Genomic DNA, 20534 nt, shown 5'->3' with positions numbered 1-20534 from the left:
TGGTTTTCTTTTCTGTAAATATCCTGCACTACTATTACCAGAAATCCCACCTTAGTGTGCAAAGCTGGAGGAAGAAGAATAGGCAAAGTAAGCTGAAACTGAGATTTGTACTAAATTCATGGTGGCATCACACTGAGATTGACTACTAAAACCAGACAGGGCCTAAAAGTGCCCATAATCTGATAAATTTAATTAACTCCTTTGATTAACAAAGGAGTCCAGGAGTGTGGCAGACAGGTTATGTCACAGACAGGTAGAGAAACTATAAAAGAAAGGCCTCATAAGATCAGGTCTAAATTAACAGCTGGCCTGTCACTTCTGAGTACTTTGCAAGTTCCCATGTGAAAACAATCTTGCTATGAAAGGTTTGTTAACACAACAACCAATTCTTGGGGAGAAAAACAACTAGCACCTGCATAAACACCCATGAGAATCAATGAAGAAAATATGCAAACAATTCAAGGACAGAGATTTGATAGACAAGTAAAACATCTCTTACTAACCAATCAAAAGAAAAAGCTGTTAACCAATCAAAGTTGCACACAAGGCCTATAAAAACTGGATAAAATGAGTTGTGTGAATAAAGAATTGGCTTTTCCTGCACGAAGAACATGGAGTCCCAGCTGACTCCTACAACAAGGTCACAGTACTGTTGTTCTGTGCTGAACAGTTAACACTTCACCAGGGACATCATGGTGCCAGAAGTTTAAAATTGAATTTTAGAAGCGTTGGGGTTTTTGAGTTTCTTGCAATTAAACTCAACTCAGAGGCAGAACAGGTGCAAGATCACAGTGCACAGATACAAGGAGCAGGTCAATGAGGTGTCAAGAGGAATCAAAAAACCTCAAGCTGTCAAAGCTAGGGATCTTTCAGAGGCTTTGGGCACACCCACATAACTCTACAGCAGCATGAATTGAGATCTCAAAATATTTGACATTTAATGAGGCTGAAGGCAAAAGAAAGGCAGGGAAAGGCTGCTTGGGAAATGAAGGAAGCTAAAATGCTGGCATAGTGAATATGATTGTTGCCTTCCTGTTTTGCCAACTTGATGCCTAATCCACCCTTTCACCCCAAATTCAGCAAGCCTCTCCAGGGCTCAGTGAGGGACAAACTCAAACTCCAACAGCCAGTCCCACACAGACCAACAAACACCACCCAGCCTTCCCTTTCTGCTGAAGTTTCTGACACTCCTGCCTCTGAGACCGGCAGGAACAGCAGCAGCTTTGCATGAGACTGGCCCTAAATTCCCAGATTATATCACAGTACTTCCATGGAAGTTAACACCACCTTTGTGTACAGAAGAGCAGCTGTGTGAACAGTGGTGAGATTGAAGTGGAACAAAGTAAAAATAAAGCCTTTGCAATTCAGAGCAACTGCTACTCCCTCCACCAAGATGCCTGGGAAGGAATGCTGGGGGCTATTTATATTTTTGACTGAAGAAAAACACACAGAGAAAATAGCTGGCAGGAGAAAACTTCTAGGGAGTCATTATAAAACCCACTTTGCTATCAGGAGACAGCTGGTTGTGTAAATGAAACACTTGTGCCCACTACACTACTGCAATCCCATTGTACCATATTGCAAATTTAAATGTACACAAAAAAAAGACCCAAAGAAAGTTCAGAGGCTTTGAGGAGGATGTATTTTTTTGAGGAAGCTATATCCAAAATTATTGCAGTTCTGTGTACCTTTTGACTATTTCAACTTAAAATTAATCCAACTCTTCACATGATTATTTCTTATATTTTTGTTGCACTATTTTTTGCCCCCATTAATCAGTAAGAATGGGACACTGAGATGACTGCAACCCTACTCACCAGTTCAACTGGCTCTCAGTACCAGTATCTGTTATCCTTTCAGATGATGCACAACACTGGGATTATGTATTTTGGATATATGTACATAATATTCAATTTATTATATTAATTTCATTATAGGAATTCAATTTGCCCTGTCTGAGGTGGTTTGGAATTTGTTTGTTTTTTTTTTAATGAGAGCCTTATTTCAAATAAAAGATGAAGACCCTTTTCCTTTACAGAATTCAACATCCACATGTTTTTCTAACAGCTTCTTTAGAGTAAAAATTAAGCTGAGCTGAGATGGCAGGAAAGGTATCTAGATTTCTTCTGTTACAAAACACAATTCTGATTAAGATGATAAAGGAAATTAAAAGGAAATGAAACCAACACAAATGTTTTGCATCTCCCTGAAACAAGGATTACTGAAGGAACTGCTGGGCATTCCTGGAGCTCCAGGCTACCAGAAAAACAATCCAAACAGATTGTTTGTATTGCACAGATGCTGTGCTGGGGTACAAAACTTCCAGTCTGGTTTGCTTTTATGGCATTTTCATATGCACTATGTGTTCTGCAGCAGCAAATGTTACAGGCAAGCAGAGCTGATGGCAAAGATGTTCTGGATGATGCTCTCCACCACAACTGATGGGGACTGAATCCAGGAGCCCCAGGGGCTGCAGGAATGCAGCAGCAATGAGGCTGGACCACACAGCCCCAAATGCAGCCCGTTCATCCAGCCAGGGCTGCATCTTCAGGAGGTGGGGACACAAAAATATTGACCTGAGAAGCCCCATGCAGCTCCTCCCTTGCCAGCTGAGCCACAATGACTGGTTTTATGCTTGGTTTTAGCTTTCACCAGCTGAAAAGTGAAATGTGCTAGCTTAAGCCACCTTCTTGATAATCAGATTTCATGGTTGTTTAAACCAAAATGCTGTGAATCACAAGATGACAAATTGAAAGAGCACACACATAAAGCAATGATAATTGCTGGAGCCATGGGCAGTAACTTGTCATGCAATGTTTATTAAACTGCTTTACAAGGGCCCACACCCTTGGTTAGATGAGCACTTTCTGAAGCAAGCAGGGAAATCTAGTCAGGAAAAAAATGTAAAGGGGAGGGTAGAAGATTTCTTGTTCTATTTTAATTTTAAGACTACATTTTAACACTCAAATTGTGACCACATTTGCAAGTAGTTATTTCATTCTTTCATTCTTTTTTGATGCCCACTGAACCCATCAGAGAATGATTGCAGTGATGAATTAGAATGATTAATGAAAGATGAATCAGGGAAGAGTAATCTACTCACTCTACATTAAATGTCATTTAAGATAATTCATTTACAGATTTGCATTTTGTTTAAAAAAGAAGATTCATATCTTGCAACCAGGTAGGAACACCATCCCTATGTTTTCTGAACATTTTAAATATCATGAAGACACTGTCAATTTTCATTTTCACCATGCTCAGCACTCTTTTTCACATTTATTTTAAACCTGACATTGGGGCAGAGAAAGAGTAGAGAAGTGTTATGAGAAAATCATCTCAGATTTCATTCCAAAACTGCTGCAGGAATTAAACTCTCTTGGAAATTAAAAAAAATAAGTCAAGCAACATGTCTAACTTTTCATTTTTACCAAAGCAAAGGCAGGTTGACCTAATACTTCCATTCAGTAACTTCTAGCTAAATTATCCACAAAACTATCCACTATGTGCACATCTACCACTAAACTTATTTCATACTAAAACCAAGTTCTTTCTGTTTCTGGCCCTCTGTGAAGCACAACTGTAGCTAGTAGAAGCAATATGGACATCAAGGAGACACAAGACACATCCAAGTCACTGCTCTGGTACCTTGTTCCACCCACTGGCATGAGCAGATGCCTCCTGCGTGCGCTCCCGATATTCCTGATACGTCACCGGCCTGCAGGAGTTAAACCAACACTGAAAGTTATAAAAGGAAACAAAAGAACATGAATAAAAGAAAGTTCCCAGCTTCCAGAGAACAAGATATTTGCACATTGTATTACAGCAAGTCATTTTCAAGAGGTAACAAGTCTTGTGTTTCAGGACATAAAACACCAGCACCAGACAGGGTCAGGAAAGCATCACCTTTCTCCCACTTACACACTTTGATGTAACTGGTGAATTTCCTAATAATTTGATACTTTACAACTTAAAAGACATTAGATAAGTAGGTCCTCTGATATGCTAGAAAATTTCTAAGCTCTTGCATATGTTTTTTCATAATCTAGGATGTTAAAGACAGAAAATTCCACTAAGAAATTCACACCTGAGCTAGAGGCCAATGCAGAGTGAAATTTTGTAAACAATACAGGCTGTGGACTAACACAGACTATTTGACTGCATTGACATTGTTAGAGTTGAAACCTTTATTTGCAAGAAACAGCACTTTTGATCACAAAACCCCTCCATACTTCAGTAGATACCTCTAGTCTAGATTTATCACATCTCCACTTCTCTGAATTGGGATGATACCATTCCTCTCTTCCATACTCTCTTCTCCAAGATCATTTGGCAGCTAAGAGTCAGCAACAGCAAAGGCTTTCTGCCAAATGACAGCAGAAGATGCAAAAGCAGCTGCCCTCAGCCCATTACAAAAGGTAAGTTCAGATTTCAGTTTAATGGAAATAGTGGTAACTGGCATTGGACAGAAAACTGCTTATTGAACTCCAGGAACCTGTTGTGATCTAACAGCCTCCTGTACCCTAACATTTGTTTATATGCATATCAGAGGGCAGGAAAAGAAAAGGCAAATTAAATAAGTATTGCATCAAATAGCACTACTCTATCAACAAGGGCAAAAGAACTGAGATAAAGGAGTGGGGAAAACATAATTTGGGTTTGTCATTTTAAGGGCATTCTCTTGACTTCCTTGGCACATTAATTCTTTGAAACCAAATCTAAATCAATCAGTGGGATGAGCAGAGCAGGAACAGCTGCAGGAAGGATATTATCAAGAGATTAAACAGTAACTCTAGTTTGCCTTAGAAAAAGGCAGCATGGTTTCACAGGCATTTCTGATTTTATGTATGTACATGCATAAACAAAAAAATATTTAGAAAGCAAATATTTTCCTATAGAAAACACAAGGTTTGTAACTACCATCCTCTCCAGGAAACTCTCCCTCTCATCCTGGGCCAGACCACAAACAAGCCTTCAGCTCCACTCTTAGCTATAAGGAAAAGGACATCAATGTGGCTACAGCCCAGCACTGGTGAAACTGGCAATGGCAGCTGCCAGTTCACCAGCAACTCAAACTGCTTGAAGCAGCCTCAGAAATTCAGCAATAAAAGCTTAGAAAAATGTTAGAACTTACATTGCTGCAAAGGGCAAATACCACAAAGAAGTATTTGCACATTACATTGCAAAACAAAACACTCAGCTAGATAAAGGAAGATGGAAAAAGAAGGAAATGCAACACAAGATGCAGTCCCAACTTGAGCATCTCAGCAGCAGTCACAGTGCAAAAGGAAAGACCTTTGAAAAAGCAAATGGAAACTCACTTGCTAAGCAAGCTCTGCAGTGCTTTGTGCAGATGTTCCTTCAATTCCTGGGCCACTTTCTCCCCCAGATGAGCCAGGCAGTCTTCTATTGAGCTCTCTGGATTGGCAGGGCTGAACACTGGGGAAGTGTGGCAGTCAAACCCTGTAGTGGTAAATGCTGAGAGAAGAAGGTACACAAAGTCAAACACAATCACAGAAGAACATCAACAGTCTCAGATTTCTTATCCCAGCAGTTTACACAGTCTATATAAGGGACAAAAACCCCCACAGCTCTGTAGTCAAAGCATGCAATGAACAAATCATAGTAAAAAAAGTCCAAATACCTTCTGAAAGTGCTACTGACAAGGCAGAGATGACTGAGCTACATTTCCCCACCAGCTCTTGTTTCACAATTGCATCCTAACCAGCAAGTCTGCTGAATGTGCAGCTATTCTCCCATTTTAAGCTGATGCCAACCCTGATGGAGCAGCAGAAGAGCCTCTTTTCATAGTAAATTGGCCCACACATGGACATCTCTGCAGCAGCACTAGAGTATCATTTTTTAAAATATTATTTTGTTCATATAACCTTGTCCTTCTCATTTTAAAACTCCTAAGAAAGCTCATATGAAAGGACTTAAACAGCTCTAGAGTGTTTCCATTTCAGATTTCTGATTTGCAACACACCATACAAAGCAAAGATGGGTTTGAAATCATTCCTTGCTGGGAGTCCTATAAAAGCCACATCTACAGGTCAAAGCATACCACAAAAAATAAACCTGGTGGAAGGGAGAAATCTGACAGTTTAAGTCCACACTCCTCGACATATTAGCTCCTGAGGACTTCTGCCATCAAGTGCAGCAGCTTAAGGGCTGCTTACTTTTCATTATTTATAGTAGACTATTAAATGTCATCCAGTTGTTTGCTTTGGCCAGGCTCCACCACTCCAAATGGTAACGTTTAACTATTTTACTCCATGTGGCAATGTGTACAAATCTTGTGGGGGGAGGAGGATAAAGAGATTCAAGGCATTCAAAAATCTCTTTAACTGGAGTACCTGTTACAAATTAACCACCATTACAGTGCATAGAGATTATGGATTGAAACGGGAAAACCTGAAGAGCACCTTCCAAGATTTCTTCATCAAGGCGTTTTAGCTCCTCCTCGATTTCTATTTTAATCTTCTCCAAAGCCTCTTTCTCCAGAGCATGTTGTGCCATAAGCTGTTGTTGAGTCCCTGAAAGGAACCAGAGAAATAATTCAAATGTTTTAATTTCATGTTTCAAATAAGGCAGATAATGGAACATGGTATTGGAATTTTAAGTACAAAGGAATTTGAGGTGAACGTTCGATTTCAGACAGCAACAAGTATGATCCCTCCAGAGAAATTATTACAGAAGTTTTATTACAAGAACCCAGAAACAGATAAATTTCCAGGCCTATTCAAGGTAGAATTGGTGTTTTAAATAAAATTTTAAAAAATAAATTTAAAAAAATTTTAAAAATTAGAACTAAAGCTACAAACAGGATACAAAGAAACTTTAAAAGCAACACCTTCAATTTAAGACCAAAAGCAAACCAAGGCACATAAACAATCAGCCATTACACATAACACATTTATTATCAAACTACACCAAAACAAAGCAGACTGGCATAAACTTGATTTTTAGCAGCAAAATATAAAATTTATATTGATGCCTGCAAAATCTACAACATTCTCAGAGCAACTATGCAATGACATCAGTGAAGAATCCTGAAACCTGTGAACTGTGCATCATTTCCCTGGCCATGAGGAGTCCACAGGCCACAACTTAACACTGGGTTCACAAGCAAGACTAGAGGCAAAGGACCTCACAATTGTCAGTCAGTTGTCAATTCTCCTCTCTTAAGCAAGAAAGTTAGGAAATTGAAATGGCTACATATCCCCAGAAGTCACATGCCATGGTTTGGGATCACAAATACATTTTCTGTGTGCTGACTCTAGATATTGATAACAAAAGTTGTTTCAGCCACATCTGTCAAGGTTACACACACACTGTGTCATCTCAATCATTATTCTGTACCAAGAGACACAAAACTGTTTCCAAACAAACGCAGGTATTCAGGACATTTCAGTTTTTCATCCTTTCTGCACCCGCACCCAGGGCTACAGTTCCACCCAGACATCCAGACAATGCTCTGCTCTACAGACATTCTTCACTCAGCAGAAGAAAACAAAAAGGGAAAGGATTTGTATCTGTAATGTTGGTGTCATCTGACTCAATTCCCTCCTCATCACTTTCACTTCACACCCAGATCTTCAGGTAAACCCTGTAACAGCCAGGGGAGCTTTCTGACACATTGTTTTTCATTCCTGTTTTGAAAACACTGCATGGTAATTTGTTGGTCTTGTGAATGACAGCTTTGTGGCTTTTGGTTTATTTCTCTGCTTTGTCCCTGTTTCCTTTGGTTTATTTCACTTTAAATGTTGTCTTGCCTTCCCTTTTCTTCTACAATGGACATTTATAATCACTAAATTTCATAAAAGCGTGTGAGAAAACTGTAAAAGCACTTAACACACACAGACGTGTGGCTAACTACACGCTGGTGAAGTACACTGTGCTTAAAAAACCACTGCACAATAAGCTTTCAAGGCCTCCTACAATAGAAAAATATGTTAAAAATCCACAGTATCAACCCACTGAACATGTGTTAATGCTTAAAAACTCAGCACAAGGATCCCTCTGAACCAATGTATGCTTAGGTCAGGATAAAATGTTTTAATATATTTCTGTGACCAGTCAGTTTAATTCCACTTGACTTAACCACACATGTTCAGAATAACTTTACTTAGCTTCTTAAATCCCTTCCCAAGTAGCATCTCTGCCAGTCTGAGTAATACATTCCAGAGAGGAGCAAACTGTTCCTCCTTTTGGTTCATGCCCTGCCAGTCCCTTCTCTGAAGAACTGAACCACTGCTCTGGAGTGAAGTGCAACAAGTGTGAGCAAGTGCCACCCCTCGTGTGCAGCTGTGCTCCCCTGAGCCTGCCAGGACAGAGGAGCAGCCATCCTCACAGGAATAACGTGACAATGATCAGCCATGACAAGCTGTCAGAGCTGATAAGAAGCCACCCAGAAAATGGAAGAAGAGAAATTCCAGTGCTGCCAGTGCACAAAAGAGCTGTTTAGATAATCAGCACTGCACTCGGTGGTTTCCATCTCCCAACACCCACGGCTTTGCAGCAGCTGCTGATTCTGAGAGCACCTGACCATTCAGTCATGCCAAAACACCAAACCCCTCCCAGAGCACTGACTGTGCACTGTTTATTCTCCTCATAAAGAATGGATTTTAGCTTTCTGCATCTCCTGGATATTGACTGCTACCAGCAAACACTGCACACAGCAAAGGTCCTAAGTGAGGGGTATCTTTTTCTCAATTATCCAACTTCCAAGTCACAGACAGGTAGAAGAAAACAGTAAAACCAGCTTATTTTAGATGAGAATATATTTTCGTTATCAAAGATGCAAATGGCCACACCAGAAATGGTGTTTGTAAGACACATAACAAGCACTGAATGCTTTCCTGTGCTTAAGAAATGGGTTTGCATCTTCTGGGCTTTTGGTAAACCAACTCTGCAGGGCTCTTCCCAGCCCAGAGGCACTCTGCTACATGTTCTTACACAACCAAGTTAGTGCATTCTACTTTCTATTTATGGAATAAATGCTCACTTTGGCACAATTATGTTCCTGTTAAGATGCCGGGTTTCAGGTATCTGGAAGTAACCTAAAAAGTAGAGGAAAATGTTCTGAAAGTCCATCAAGCACTGCATCAGGGTAAATAAATGTGATACTTCAGTAGAACTCCAGAACTCAGTAACAATACAAGGCTAACCCGTTTGCCAGGTTTGATCCCAGGAGGAGGAGGGATGGGAAGTCATCCATCAGAGATACAGAGTGCACAGCTCATTCCACAGTGCTTGAGCCAAAATTTCAGCTAACAAGGGACAACAGGGACTATACGGAGAGACTGAAAAGATGTTATGCCTTTTCAGTTCAAGGGAATGAAGGATGATTGGAAAAGAAAGCCACTGATGTCAGAGATTGCTCCTGATTTTTTTTCTTTCATGCCTGTAATTTTAATTTAACAATATCTTAATTTTTGAGTTCTCCTAGGTCAACTTCTGTCCAGTTGACTTAAAAATTTACTTTCAGCATGACTGTAATATTTCTTTAACATCTCACACTTTTAAAAACATTTAGTAAGACTCTATAATTACTGTAAGCACTGGGAAGTGACAAAGATATACAAAATCTCTTTACAAATGTATTTATCTGTTTCCTTTAATGAAAATACATCCATTACACCAGCAAACTCCAGACCATGGACTGCCACACATAGATGTAGCCCTTGATTTAAAAAATGTTTAAAAGAAGCTCTTTATAAACCATAAGATTGCTCAGCTTAAAAGAAACTGAAAAAGTCTAAAATATTAAAAAGAGAAGATATTGCCAATTATACTATTTATTTTTTTAAGAGAGGAAGCTTAATCAAGTGGGAATTCACACCCCAAAAAGCTCCTTTTCCTTGCCTCAATTCAGGGAATGGCTCCTTTATTGCCATGAACTGGACTGCTCTGACCTACAATGGGAATCTTTACAGCCCAAACAGCCCAAAAACAACCTAAAAAAACTCAGTTTCCTACAAGCCAGCAGTAGGCACCATGTGTGTGGGAAACCAGGAAAATGGCTGATCACTAACTCTGTACAGCACTTCATATGGTAATTCCAAAAAGACAATAAATGGTCAAAGGGACATTGTGCACCATAATTGGATTAAAGTCCTGTGGATAGCATGCACCTCAGGGAACCTGCAAAACTGTCAAAACCTTGCTCACCTCTTCACTAACCTATGTCACCATGCAGTAGTGGCACTGACTGTAAATCTTTCAGATGCTCTGTAAACTAAGGGATTATTTAAGATTTTGCACTCTGTCAAGAAAAACACAGAAAACCTACTTTTCTTCAGGGTTTGTTGCTGCCACAAGCTCATGGGATGGTGTCAAGCAATGGGGAAGGAGATTAAAGTAGAGGAATACATTAAAAGTCACTCCTTGATAAAATATAAAGAAACATTTCTAATACAAATACATTGAATCACAAACCCAAAGTACTTTGACTCACTTGAAAAGTTAGTAATACTAACAACTGCAGCACAGTGGAAACTTTTGTAATGAGAGTGACTTCAGGGGGAAAAGTGTAGAGATGTTTTCCAATACTTAATCATTATTTTCTGTGTCTGAACCAGTACCTAAAGGTATGACAAGAGCTCTGCAGCTCTGCAAAAATACAAAGCATTTCTGCACAATCCAATGAACAGACAACTGAGAGCTTCCATACATTTTAAATACAGACACTCATCTGTTGCCTCAAACCACACTGACTTACACAGGTGATGCCACTCGATGTGTTTTATCAATTTATCTGACTTGCTCACCTACCAAAAAGCAACAGAATATACTGCTAATGGATTTTGCTTTAAATAAACTGCAATGACTGTTATGCAGAATCACTATTCTGAAAAAACTAATAGGAAAAATCTCTCAAAGCACTGGCCAGTTAAATTTGCTGGGTTTACCTCTGGAGACACTGAAATCCATTACAGAACATTACAGAGCTATGATGTTAAAATATTGGCTTGCCCAGTAAAACTGTTTTTTCTTCAAGAGTCTGGATACTGTGGATGGCTCTCTCTTCAGTCCCTGGGCTGAAAAGAAGATAGCAAGATAAAAATTTCCAGGACCTCATCAGGTGTTGATTTAGCTCAACCTTATTTGCTTGAAGCCACAAGTGATTTTAGTGCTTGTAACTGAAGCCATCCTTCTTGCAACAAAACTAAGACAAATCAAGAGATCCAAAAAGAAACACATCAATGTCATTTTTTATGTAATTTCTCTGAATTTTCCATTCACTGAATAAAAACCCTACAAAAACCATTAGTCTTGCAAAGCACATTAGGCCTGCAAACAATGAGAAGTTTTAACTGGAAATCTACCAACTTAAAGTTTTATTCTTACCTCAGTTTTTGAAACAGAAGGATGTACACCAGAAAAAAAAATAGTACAAAATGCAGGAAAACAGAGGCAGATATGGTAACAGAGGCAGTTCTGGCAGAGATACCATAGTACACTCCTGTTGGGAAGGATCATTTTTTTGGTTGGGTGTTTTTGGGTGGTTTGACCCACCAGATACACCTTGTAGATTAACTGGAGTGTTGAAACTTCACTGAAAGCTGGGACACTGTGGCAGAAGGAGACTCAAGGGAAATACAGAAATCCTAACAACACCTAGGGCACCTTTTTTCCTCATCTCCCATGTTTGGTACAGGTGCAGTGGAAAGGCAGAAGATCCCCCAGTGGTGACACAAGGTGGCTGAACTGGGATCCTGCACTGAACTGCCCTCTAGAGGAGTCCCTCACTCTCCCTGTCAGGCAGACAAGGAGCTGCATTCCACCGGGGCAAGCTCAAACTTCTCTTCCTGGATACTCCATTACACTGAACATCATTCAGAAAGCTTACCAGGAGTACAGTCCTATTTGGATCTAAGAAAAATAAATGAAGAGAAAGTACTGCAAACCAGAGTCAAGGCCTCATGTGAATGAAACACAAAATACAGGAGTTTGTTCTGCCAGTGGAAAGGAAATAGGCAAAATTGCTGCTTCATTGCTTCCATGGAAGGTCTGTCAGCAAAATAACCAAATCAAAGCAAAATAAGATTAAAGACAGGTGTTTTTTACTGGAATCCTCTCAATTCACAAACCAGTGGTGTTCAGCCATAAGTAGAAAGACTCCAGACCAGCATTTTGAAGTGCCACAGAAATCTACAATGGAAGGAATTTGGGATCACTCAAAGTGTCGTATCAACAGCTGGTGGTGGTGCTTGGAAAACACACTGACAAGCAGGAATGCTGTGCTGCTGTCACCCCTCCTGTGCCTGTCACCAAACCCAGAAGTCTCCTGCTCAAGACAGGATTCCAGACAACAGCAGCTCATTTCCATTCCCCAGCTTCCCCATCTCTGGCTCTCACCAGGTTTTTCAGCTCCCACTGGGGACTGTAACACCCAGGCACAGCTCCCAGCAGTGCATTAGGCAGGGCAGGAATATCCATTGTGGGCTGTGCTCCTCTCCTGGGGGATGCAGATTACAGCAGGCAACAAGAAGAGGCACACTGGGTATGCAACTGCTCAATGGAGATATTTCTCAGATATTTCAGCACTCTGAAATATCCACACAAAACCCAGGAGGGCAGCTCAAACACTGATTCATTACAAGCAAGGTGAGCAAAAGTAGGAGAAGGGATTTTTAAAATGGAGCTAGCAGACAAAAGAAACCTCTCGGAAGCATGGAAGGCAGAAAACCACCACCAGGAAAAGTGAGTTAGGAAAGAATGAAACAAATCCTGAAGCAGAGGGATGAAGCATTTGATTAGTTCAATACAGCCTGAAGTCCATTCAAAGCATTACAAAAGAGTGAGAAACAAATTAAAAGTAAGGCAAAATTATTTAATCCAAAGGCTTTGATCAGAAAGCAGCAAAACCGCTGAAAGACAGACCTAATTAAAGTGAAACATGACCAGAGAGGAGACATTGTGGTCACTGTCTGGGATGGGGAAAATGTAGGAAGATTTCCTCTTTACAAGTTGTAAAGTATGAATGCTTTAGAGTATTTTAGTAGCAAGTCCAACTACAGACTGCTGTGACACAAGCTAAGACATCTAAACAATATCTGAGAAGTAAAGTCCCCTTAAGTCAATACAAAATTTTCATTTAAGAATTTGTAGCTTCCTCTTTAGAAAGTTTCAATATACCTCTGTAATTCAGATTAGAAGCTTAGAGGTTCCAGTAATGAGAATCAAATGATTCTGAAAATGAAAGGTTTCAACTCAATTTTCAAATACTTCAAAGGGAACTAGAGCCAAATAATTTTTAAAAAGCTTTAATACTACCATTTTCCCTTCTGAATCTTCTATTTCTAGAACAAAGCAGAATCTTACACACTGAACCTTTATATGTATGAAATACATTTCCAGTTACAGCCCAGTTATAAATGGGTGGGATGTTCAGAATGAGATGTTACTGCTAAAATAAGCACATTTTTCAACAAAAGGCTTTATGAAACAGCTAAGGTGCCTCTCCTTTTATGGACCACAGATGAAGACAAAGTGGAAATAGCAAACATACCTTAAATACACAAAGGTATTTATGAATTACAGTTTATGAATTACATACCATTAATTTCATGAATTATATATAATATAACTAGCATGTGCTATGTGATTTAGTACCAAGCAGAAAAGCAGTTCTGTCATAACCTTGTTGCAGTCTTTTCTTTTCAGGAATTTCTCACTTGATGACAGGTAAGTTCAGTAAATGACAGCACATGAATTCTTAAATGATTGTTCAAAGAAAACAAAGATTCTGAAGAGTGTCTCTGTTTGGTTTGGGGTTTTTTAAAGTCTCCTTTCATCAGAGTAAGTTCTGAATCACAGAACTAGTAGTGACTAAAACATCATTAAGAAGTGACAAGTCACCCAGGCAATCCTGACAAATGACATTGCTTAAATGCTTGCCACCAGAAAATAAAGGTGAAACACAATCTACCAAACTTCTTTTATTCTGCCTTCTATTTATTTATTTAACCTCTTTTATCCACAAACCTGTCCTGGGAGAAAAATCTGACTCTGTGCAGCCCTTGACTTCTCCCAAATAAATAAATAAATAAATAAATAAATAAATAAAGAGAAGTAGCACAGGCCACATCTCTGCCCCAGCACTGACTGACAACAACAGCAGCCTCAGTGTAATAGGGCAAAACTATTTAGCACAGGAGATTGCCCAAGACACCACTCAGTTTATGTCAGTAAACATCACCTCACCCCTGCTTACCTACTTCCACTTGTGTCCCAAAAAAATAACACAAACAGCTTTGTTTCCATCAGCATCTCTCATCTTTCAATTGAAATGTATTCACTTCTCACTGAATAAACCAAGAGATTCATTACACCGAACATCAGGCTCACACCCCGCACCCCTGCAGGAACACCCCAAATGCAGCTGCACACACACATGGCTAGAGATGAACATGCAAATGTTACCTTGAGCTGGAGGAGGAGGAGGAGGAGGATGCTCCTGTGGCTTCTCCTGTGCCAGGAGGCCCAGGTAGCTGAGCACGACGTACTTGGTTTCATAGTGAAATCCTCCAGGCACGGCAGTGGCGGACGCCATGGGGGTGGCTGCGCTGCGCTCTGGGGAGCAGGGAAGGCTGTCAGGGAACACAAAAGGCTTCCTTTGTTTCTCTGCAGGGCTGCAACAGGTCCTGAACGCACACGGAACGAGGAATTATGTAACAATCCCCAAGCAAGGTCCAGGGTTTTGCCCTGAGAGCCTATGCATTCTTGTTTTAATAAGAACCATGCGGAGTAAGCGCAGCTGTGCCCCAGTGCAGCTCCTGCCTGTGCCAGTGGCATTTCTCACTCCTGCCTCCCATGCAAGCAAAACCAGCAGTCCCTCAGCACAGGCTTTGGTGAAGCTGCTGTGGCTGCAGAGATTTATTTGGGCTATCCATTGCCCCAAGACAGAATTATCAAAAATTGTTCCTCGTGAAAAATGCATATATGACAGAGAAGAATTTCCATTATGATACTAAAGGTGCTTCTATTTTCTGATTTTTTTTTCTTTTAAATAATCTGGACTATTGAGTCTATTATATAATTTACATGAAAAAGTTGCATTTAGAATCAGAATTATCCTGAGTCTATAATTACCTTGGGTGGACTAATAAAAAAGTGCACTTTTTGCCCCCACAAATGTGTTTAGAAGGTTGACCTTCAATTCTATAAGCACCTTAGTAGTCCAAGTCACAAACTTGAAAAGGACAGAAGTTGTTAGAGACCAGGCAAGTGTCTTTCTGTTAGCTGAAATTGGGTTTTAATTGGTTATATTTGCAGGACTGCTAAACTTAAGAGTGGCCATCCTCTGAAGAGTCCTTGACTAAAATGCTCACCCATTGTTTGGTGGTTCTGTTTAAACACATTGCTCAGAGATGTACTGATGCTTTTTCAATGACAGTAGGCTTCACAGTTAATTTTTCCCCAATATTTGTGGCATTTAATTCCTTTTGATGAAGTTCTATATTAGATTTTGAGTTCACACTTGAAAGTGTAGCCCAAAAACAGGATGAAGCAAGCCTCAGCAGGGTGGAGGGAAACTGTCAGTCAGTTTTCCACAGCCTTTCTTAAGTCCTTGTTGTTACAAGAACAAAACAGCTGGAGTACACCCCACAGAAAATAAATCCCATGCTTCCCTTCTCCCTTTCCCAAAGCTTCCCATGAATATTTCTCTGCTTTCTCAGATTTGCTACTGTGATGCTCGAAAATTGTAACACACAAAAAGGGACCAAAATTGCCTGGAATTAATGTTACTGTTCCAACAGCAATGGAAAGCATCCGGTCAACAGAGTAAATTCCACATTCATTGTAGGGATTGGAGGAACAGATGGTTGTTGGTCCTGGATTTCTCACCCAGACATTATTAAGGATAAACCAGAAATCCACACCTAAGAGCAACATCTGGCCAAAGAACTCCTCCCTGTTTCACTCTAATTGTTTTGTTGCTTTTTTCAAATATCCAAACAAGACCTGCAGGAAAAACTACGGCAGAGAGAAATTAAAAGCAACAAGGTAAAAAGTAAAATCTCAAACAACAACATGGAAGTGGGGAAAAAGCCATGCAAGAGATGAAAAGGATGTCTGAGATGAATCAACATGTTTTAGCTCTTTTTGTTTGGCCAAGTCTGAATAACTACTTCCAGCATGCTGTCAACTTAATGGATTAAATAACACTACCCAGGGGTTTCTAACAAACTCTTCAAGGTAAGCTCTCCAGGACTTCCAAGAGTCATTCCCAAACAAGCAGTAGCCCACTCCTGGCCACCAGAATGGATGTGCAAATGAAAAGCACAAAGAAAGACTGTGCTACAGAACAGCTACTGAACAGGCACTGAAAGAGTCAGATAATTCAGTAATGTGAGATGCAGTTATATTTAGAAGAAATTTTTTCATCAAGTTTAAAGTTTAAAGCAGTTAGAATGAGCAAAATGCTAAATACAAGGAAGAGAAATTGGACCCTCTCAAGAGAATTATGGATTGCACTAGAAATGCCTTGGGACTAAAAGAAAGAATCAGGTTCCAAAACCAAAGAACAATCTGCAAATGAAGCCTCAACATTAATAATAATAACAATAATAATAATAATAATCAGAGAAAGCACAAGAAAAGCACTTGCCTGTCTAGCTGTTCGAGATGCCTGGGCTAACTTCTAACCCCTCCTCCCTGAGAAGGAATTCAGATTAACAGCAGTTGTACACTGGTTACTGAGGATAAACAGAACTGGAACTGTGTTGTGGCATGGTTGCTGTGGGTAAAGAAAAATTTACCACCAAACTAAAAGCTGCTAAAGGAAAAGAACTGGTGTAAAATTGGCTGACTATAGTCTTCAGAAACTCTACTTTCTGAAACTCATTCAGTACTGAAAACAGAAAAGGGCTCTCTGTTGAAGACCATGCTGTGGCAGCCCTGCCTCTTGCTCCACGTATTTAAAAATGCCTGAAAGCCTTTACCAGAAAGCTTTGATTGTGTCTTTGCTGCAGCTTGAACCAAAGTAGCAAATTATGTACAAAGGAAACAATAAACTCGGAGTCAACACTTCATCTCTGCTGCCTCTTCCATCCCACAGTGCTCCACAGGCAACCTAAGAAATCACAGCAGAGAAGAACCACGGCAAGTTAGCCTTGAGCCTCTTCCAAAACTGAGATTTTTATAGAGCAAGAGGATCTGGAAAAAAAAATAACTGTTCTGAAGACTTTAGGATCCTTTAACAATAGATCTGCTCTTCAGGCCACGTGCAGTCACCACATCACATGTTGACATCACCAGGTGGGAAAGGTGCCATTCCCCAAAAAGCAAAAGCTCCCCAGCGTGTTTCAGTTCTGGTTTGTTCAGTAGAGATCCACAGCCCTGAAATCAAAATGCTTCTCACAATGCCTACACAGTGAATGGGAGCCCTTCCAGACAACCTGAACTGATCTCTCCTGAAAAAATCAGCCTGACAGATGGCCCAGAGACATCCAGAAACTGTGCTGTGGACCAAAGAACAAGTCTGGATATATAAGAGAGATTAGTCTTCAAATAATAATTCCAAATCAATGCAGAAAATGAAATTAAAAAAAAAAAAAGTTGAACAAAACAAGCCTGATATCCAAAGCAGCACAGTGCAACAGGCCTAATTCACACAAATTACAGCTCAGCACTTCTGAGGGGAGGAGGGGAAATAAAGACAGAGAGAGAGGGAGAATGAGACCACTGCTTATTTAAATAGTGGCTAATGTTTCCCTGGGGAAAGAATGATTAAAAAAAAATTACCTTGGTGGATGTATTTTGAGAGGCAGTTTATAATGAAATGAGAAAGGAGACTTAAGAACTTGAATGGAAGAAATCTTCAAATTCACATAAAAGAATGTCGTGAGTGGAAGTGCAGTCCAGAATCACTGGTCTTCCTTTGAGAGAAGCCACAGCACAGTAACTGAATGACTCGTTTAGGATTGAGAATGACTGGTTTTGTTTACAAAGACCAACACAGAAACATTGACTCAGATCCTGTAAATATCTCAGAAAAGGCCATTTTTCAGGAATGAGGGGGATTGAAAAAGGACACACAGCTTGAGAGACCAGATCAGAGGCAAGAGAGCTCTCCACTAAAGGAGCAAAATGGAAGAGAGTGCAGAAAGTGTTTAAAATGATAAGGTTGTACAGGAGGTGCAATGGAGCAGAGGAGATAAGGCGTTACACAGACTCCCTAAGTCTCAAAGCCAGGGCAACAGAGCTGCTTCAGGTTTAACAGGAATACTGTCCTTAAGAAACTTGGGATCACCATTATTACCAATTACTCCCTCCAAAAAAAAAAAATCACCTCTCCCAGCTCCTGCACCCTTGGGAATAGAAGGCTATACCTGCTGAAGCTTACTTAGCTTGTCACTCCTCCGGCCCTGCTGTCACTTGTTTCATGTGGGCTGAGCTGCTCAAGCCACCTGAGAGCAGGAGCTGCAGCAGGACCGGCATTTCCCCATCTGTCACGCCCTAATCCACGGCAGGGTTATAAATTGGATAATGGGCAGCACAAGCCTACCAATGAATACAGCGAAAATAATCCCCAGAGCGATGAGGCCAGGCTGTGTTCCAGTCCCTGTCTGCAAAACCCCACCGTGCACCAAGATGTGTTCACTGTGCATCATTCCACCCTCAAAATGCAACATCACTGCTCTACTGCCCAGAGCAGTCCAGCTGCTTTTTACAAGCAAAACCACAGATGAACAACGTCACCTGCGGATTTCTGCGGGGATTTTGGGTGAGACTAGTTGCATGTGTGGACTAGTTAAACCTTGCAGCAGTTTGTCTCTGAGAACACTTCCCAAAGCATCCAGTTGTGATCAGCTTGGGAGATAAATTCTCCGGAGTACTTTTCCAGCCGTGTACGAGGGGATGACTAAGAGATTGTTTATAATAAACTGAGAACTACTCAGTTCAGACATGTCAGTTCCTACTGGGAGTGAATCAATACTGCAGCCACTACTGATCTACTAAGTGGCATTTAATGGATAGAAATACTGGAAAACATAATTGTTATTTGTTTATCTGGACAGTGGCTGTAGCTGACCTTTGGCAGAAATGCAATTAGGTGAGGATTCTAGGCAGTGTGATTTCTCTTCTAGGAAGAAAAACAAAAGCTGCACGCGCTGTCCACTACAAAGATCCCCAATCCCTTGCAGCTCCAAACCACCTCACCACCACATTAATTACGACAGCTTTCATTAACGAGCTCCCATTCACTCTCTGTCTCAACGCGCCTGTTTGGGTTCGGGGAGCCGGAAAAAAAGCCGTCCCGAGTTTCCGCGGCGCCGGAGCGGCCGGCGGCAGCGCAGCGGGAGCCGCTCCGTTACTACGGCGATGAATGGGCCATTGACACCGCGGCGGGCGCGCCGCCGCCGTGAGTCACCGGCGGGGCCGCGCGGGACTCGCAGCCTGCGGCGGGGCGGGGTGCCCGCCACGGCCCCATCCCCACCGGCCCGGGGGTGTCCCGGGGGTGCCCCGGGGGTGTCCCGGGCGGAGCGGGCTCCGCGCATCCTCCCGGCAGCGATGGGGGCGGCACGGCTCCGCCAGGGGGCGCGCCTGCCCCCGCCGCGCCCCCGCCCAAACGCGCGCGCCCGGCTCGCGCGCCCCCCGCCCCCCCCCCCCACGCGCCCCCCTCACGGACGGGGGCGCGCGCGCGGGGCCGCCGGTCCCCGCTCACCCCGCACCCTTAAATTAAATAAGTAAAGGCAGACAGACAGACAGACAGACAGACAGGGGAAGGAATAAACAAACAGAACAGACAAGCAGCCCGGCCGCTCCCACGCCCGCTCCCTCACCTGCGGGCGCCGCGGGGAGGAGCTGGAGGCGGAGGAGCGGCCGCAGCTCCCGGGTGGCTCCCGCCGGGGGCGGTGAGGGGAGGGGGGGGGGCGGGCGCGCGCCCGGTGCGCGGGCTCTGCCCTAATTCGCCGCCGCCGCCGCCGCCATGATGGAGGGGGCGGGGGCAGGAGCGCGCGGGGCGCGGCGCGGCGCGTGCCGCACGTCACGGCTCGCGCCGGGCGGAGGGGGGCGGGGCCAGGCGGAGGCTCCGCCCGCGGGGCGGGGCCGGGCGGGAGCGGAGCCTCGGACTCCGGGAATAAACCGGGAATAAATAATAAAAGTTTGTGCCAGGCTCTCCCGTCTTCCTCGCGGGTTCGAGGAGAAGGAGCCCTTGGCAGTGCAGTTCCCGCCGCCCTGGCCTCCAGGTGTGGGTCAGGTGGGTCTGAGTCCCGAAGCGAGCGCAGGAGGCACACGGGAAAGAAGCAGAGTCTGGATGTAATTCCAGCTGTATTTGTTATTTTACTTATCAATATTTATGTTATAATAACAGGCATCATTATAATTTCCTATTATTTATTATTTCTTCTTTATTAAATCCTCTTTTAATATTATTTAGGCTGTTCCTGAAGTGATAGTAAAGCGTTCTCCAGACCGAAATTACAAGGTGATATTCAGCATTATAAAGGCAATATGAAACGACAGCAAAGTTTCACACAGAGTTTTATAATGAGATTTTCCACACAGAAAAAAAAAAAAAG

General features: G+C 42.0%; 1 protein-coding gene across 3 annotated transcripts in view; it reads right to left on the bottom strand.

The window, feature by feature from the left end:
* The window catches only part of BCL2L13 (BCL2 like 13), a 33366-nt gene extending 13427 nt beyond the window's left edge, over positions 1-19939 (bottom strand). Inside the window, exons 1-5 of one of the 3 annotated variants that reach the window (XR_010362815.1) lie at positions 19797-19939; positions 14431-14597; positions 6426-6536; positions 5322-5478; positions 3649-3738 (exon numbers count right to left, since the gene is read on the bottom strand). Coding sequence is in view for 2 of the 3 variants with exons in the window: in XM_064421299.1 (XP_064277369.1) it covers positions 3649-3718; positions 5322-5478; positions 6426-6536; positions 14431-14560 (468 nt within the window). In the remaining variant the exon portion in view is untranslated. The remainder of the gene's footprint in view (positions 1-3648; positions 3739-5321; positions 5479-6425; positions 6537-14430; positions 14598-19796) is intronic. The other 2 variants (XM_064421299.1, XM_064421300.1) reach the window with 2 other exon arrangements.
* Between the last annotated feature and the right edge of the window lie 595 nt (positions 19940-20534).

Source organism: Passer domesticus, chromosome 5, assembly GCF_036417665.1.
Source record: "Passer domesticus isolate bPasDom1 chromosome 5, bPasDom1.hap1, whole genome shotgun sequence".
Lineage (NCBI taxonomy): Eukaryota > Metazoa > Chordata > Aves > Passeriformes > Passeridae > Passer > Passer domesticus.
The sequence above is the reverse complement of the archived record's forward strand: the minus strand, read 5'-3'. Positions and strand labels throughout refer to the sequence as shown.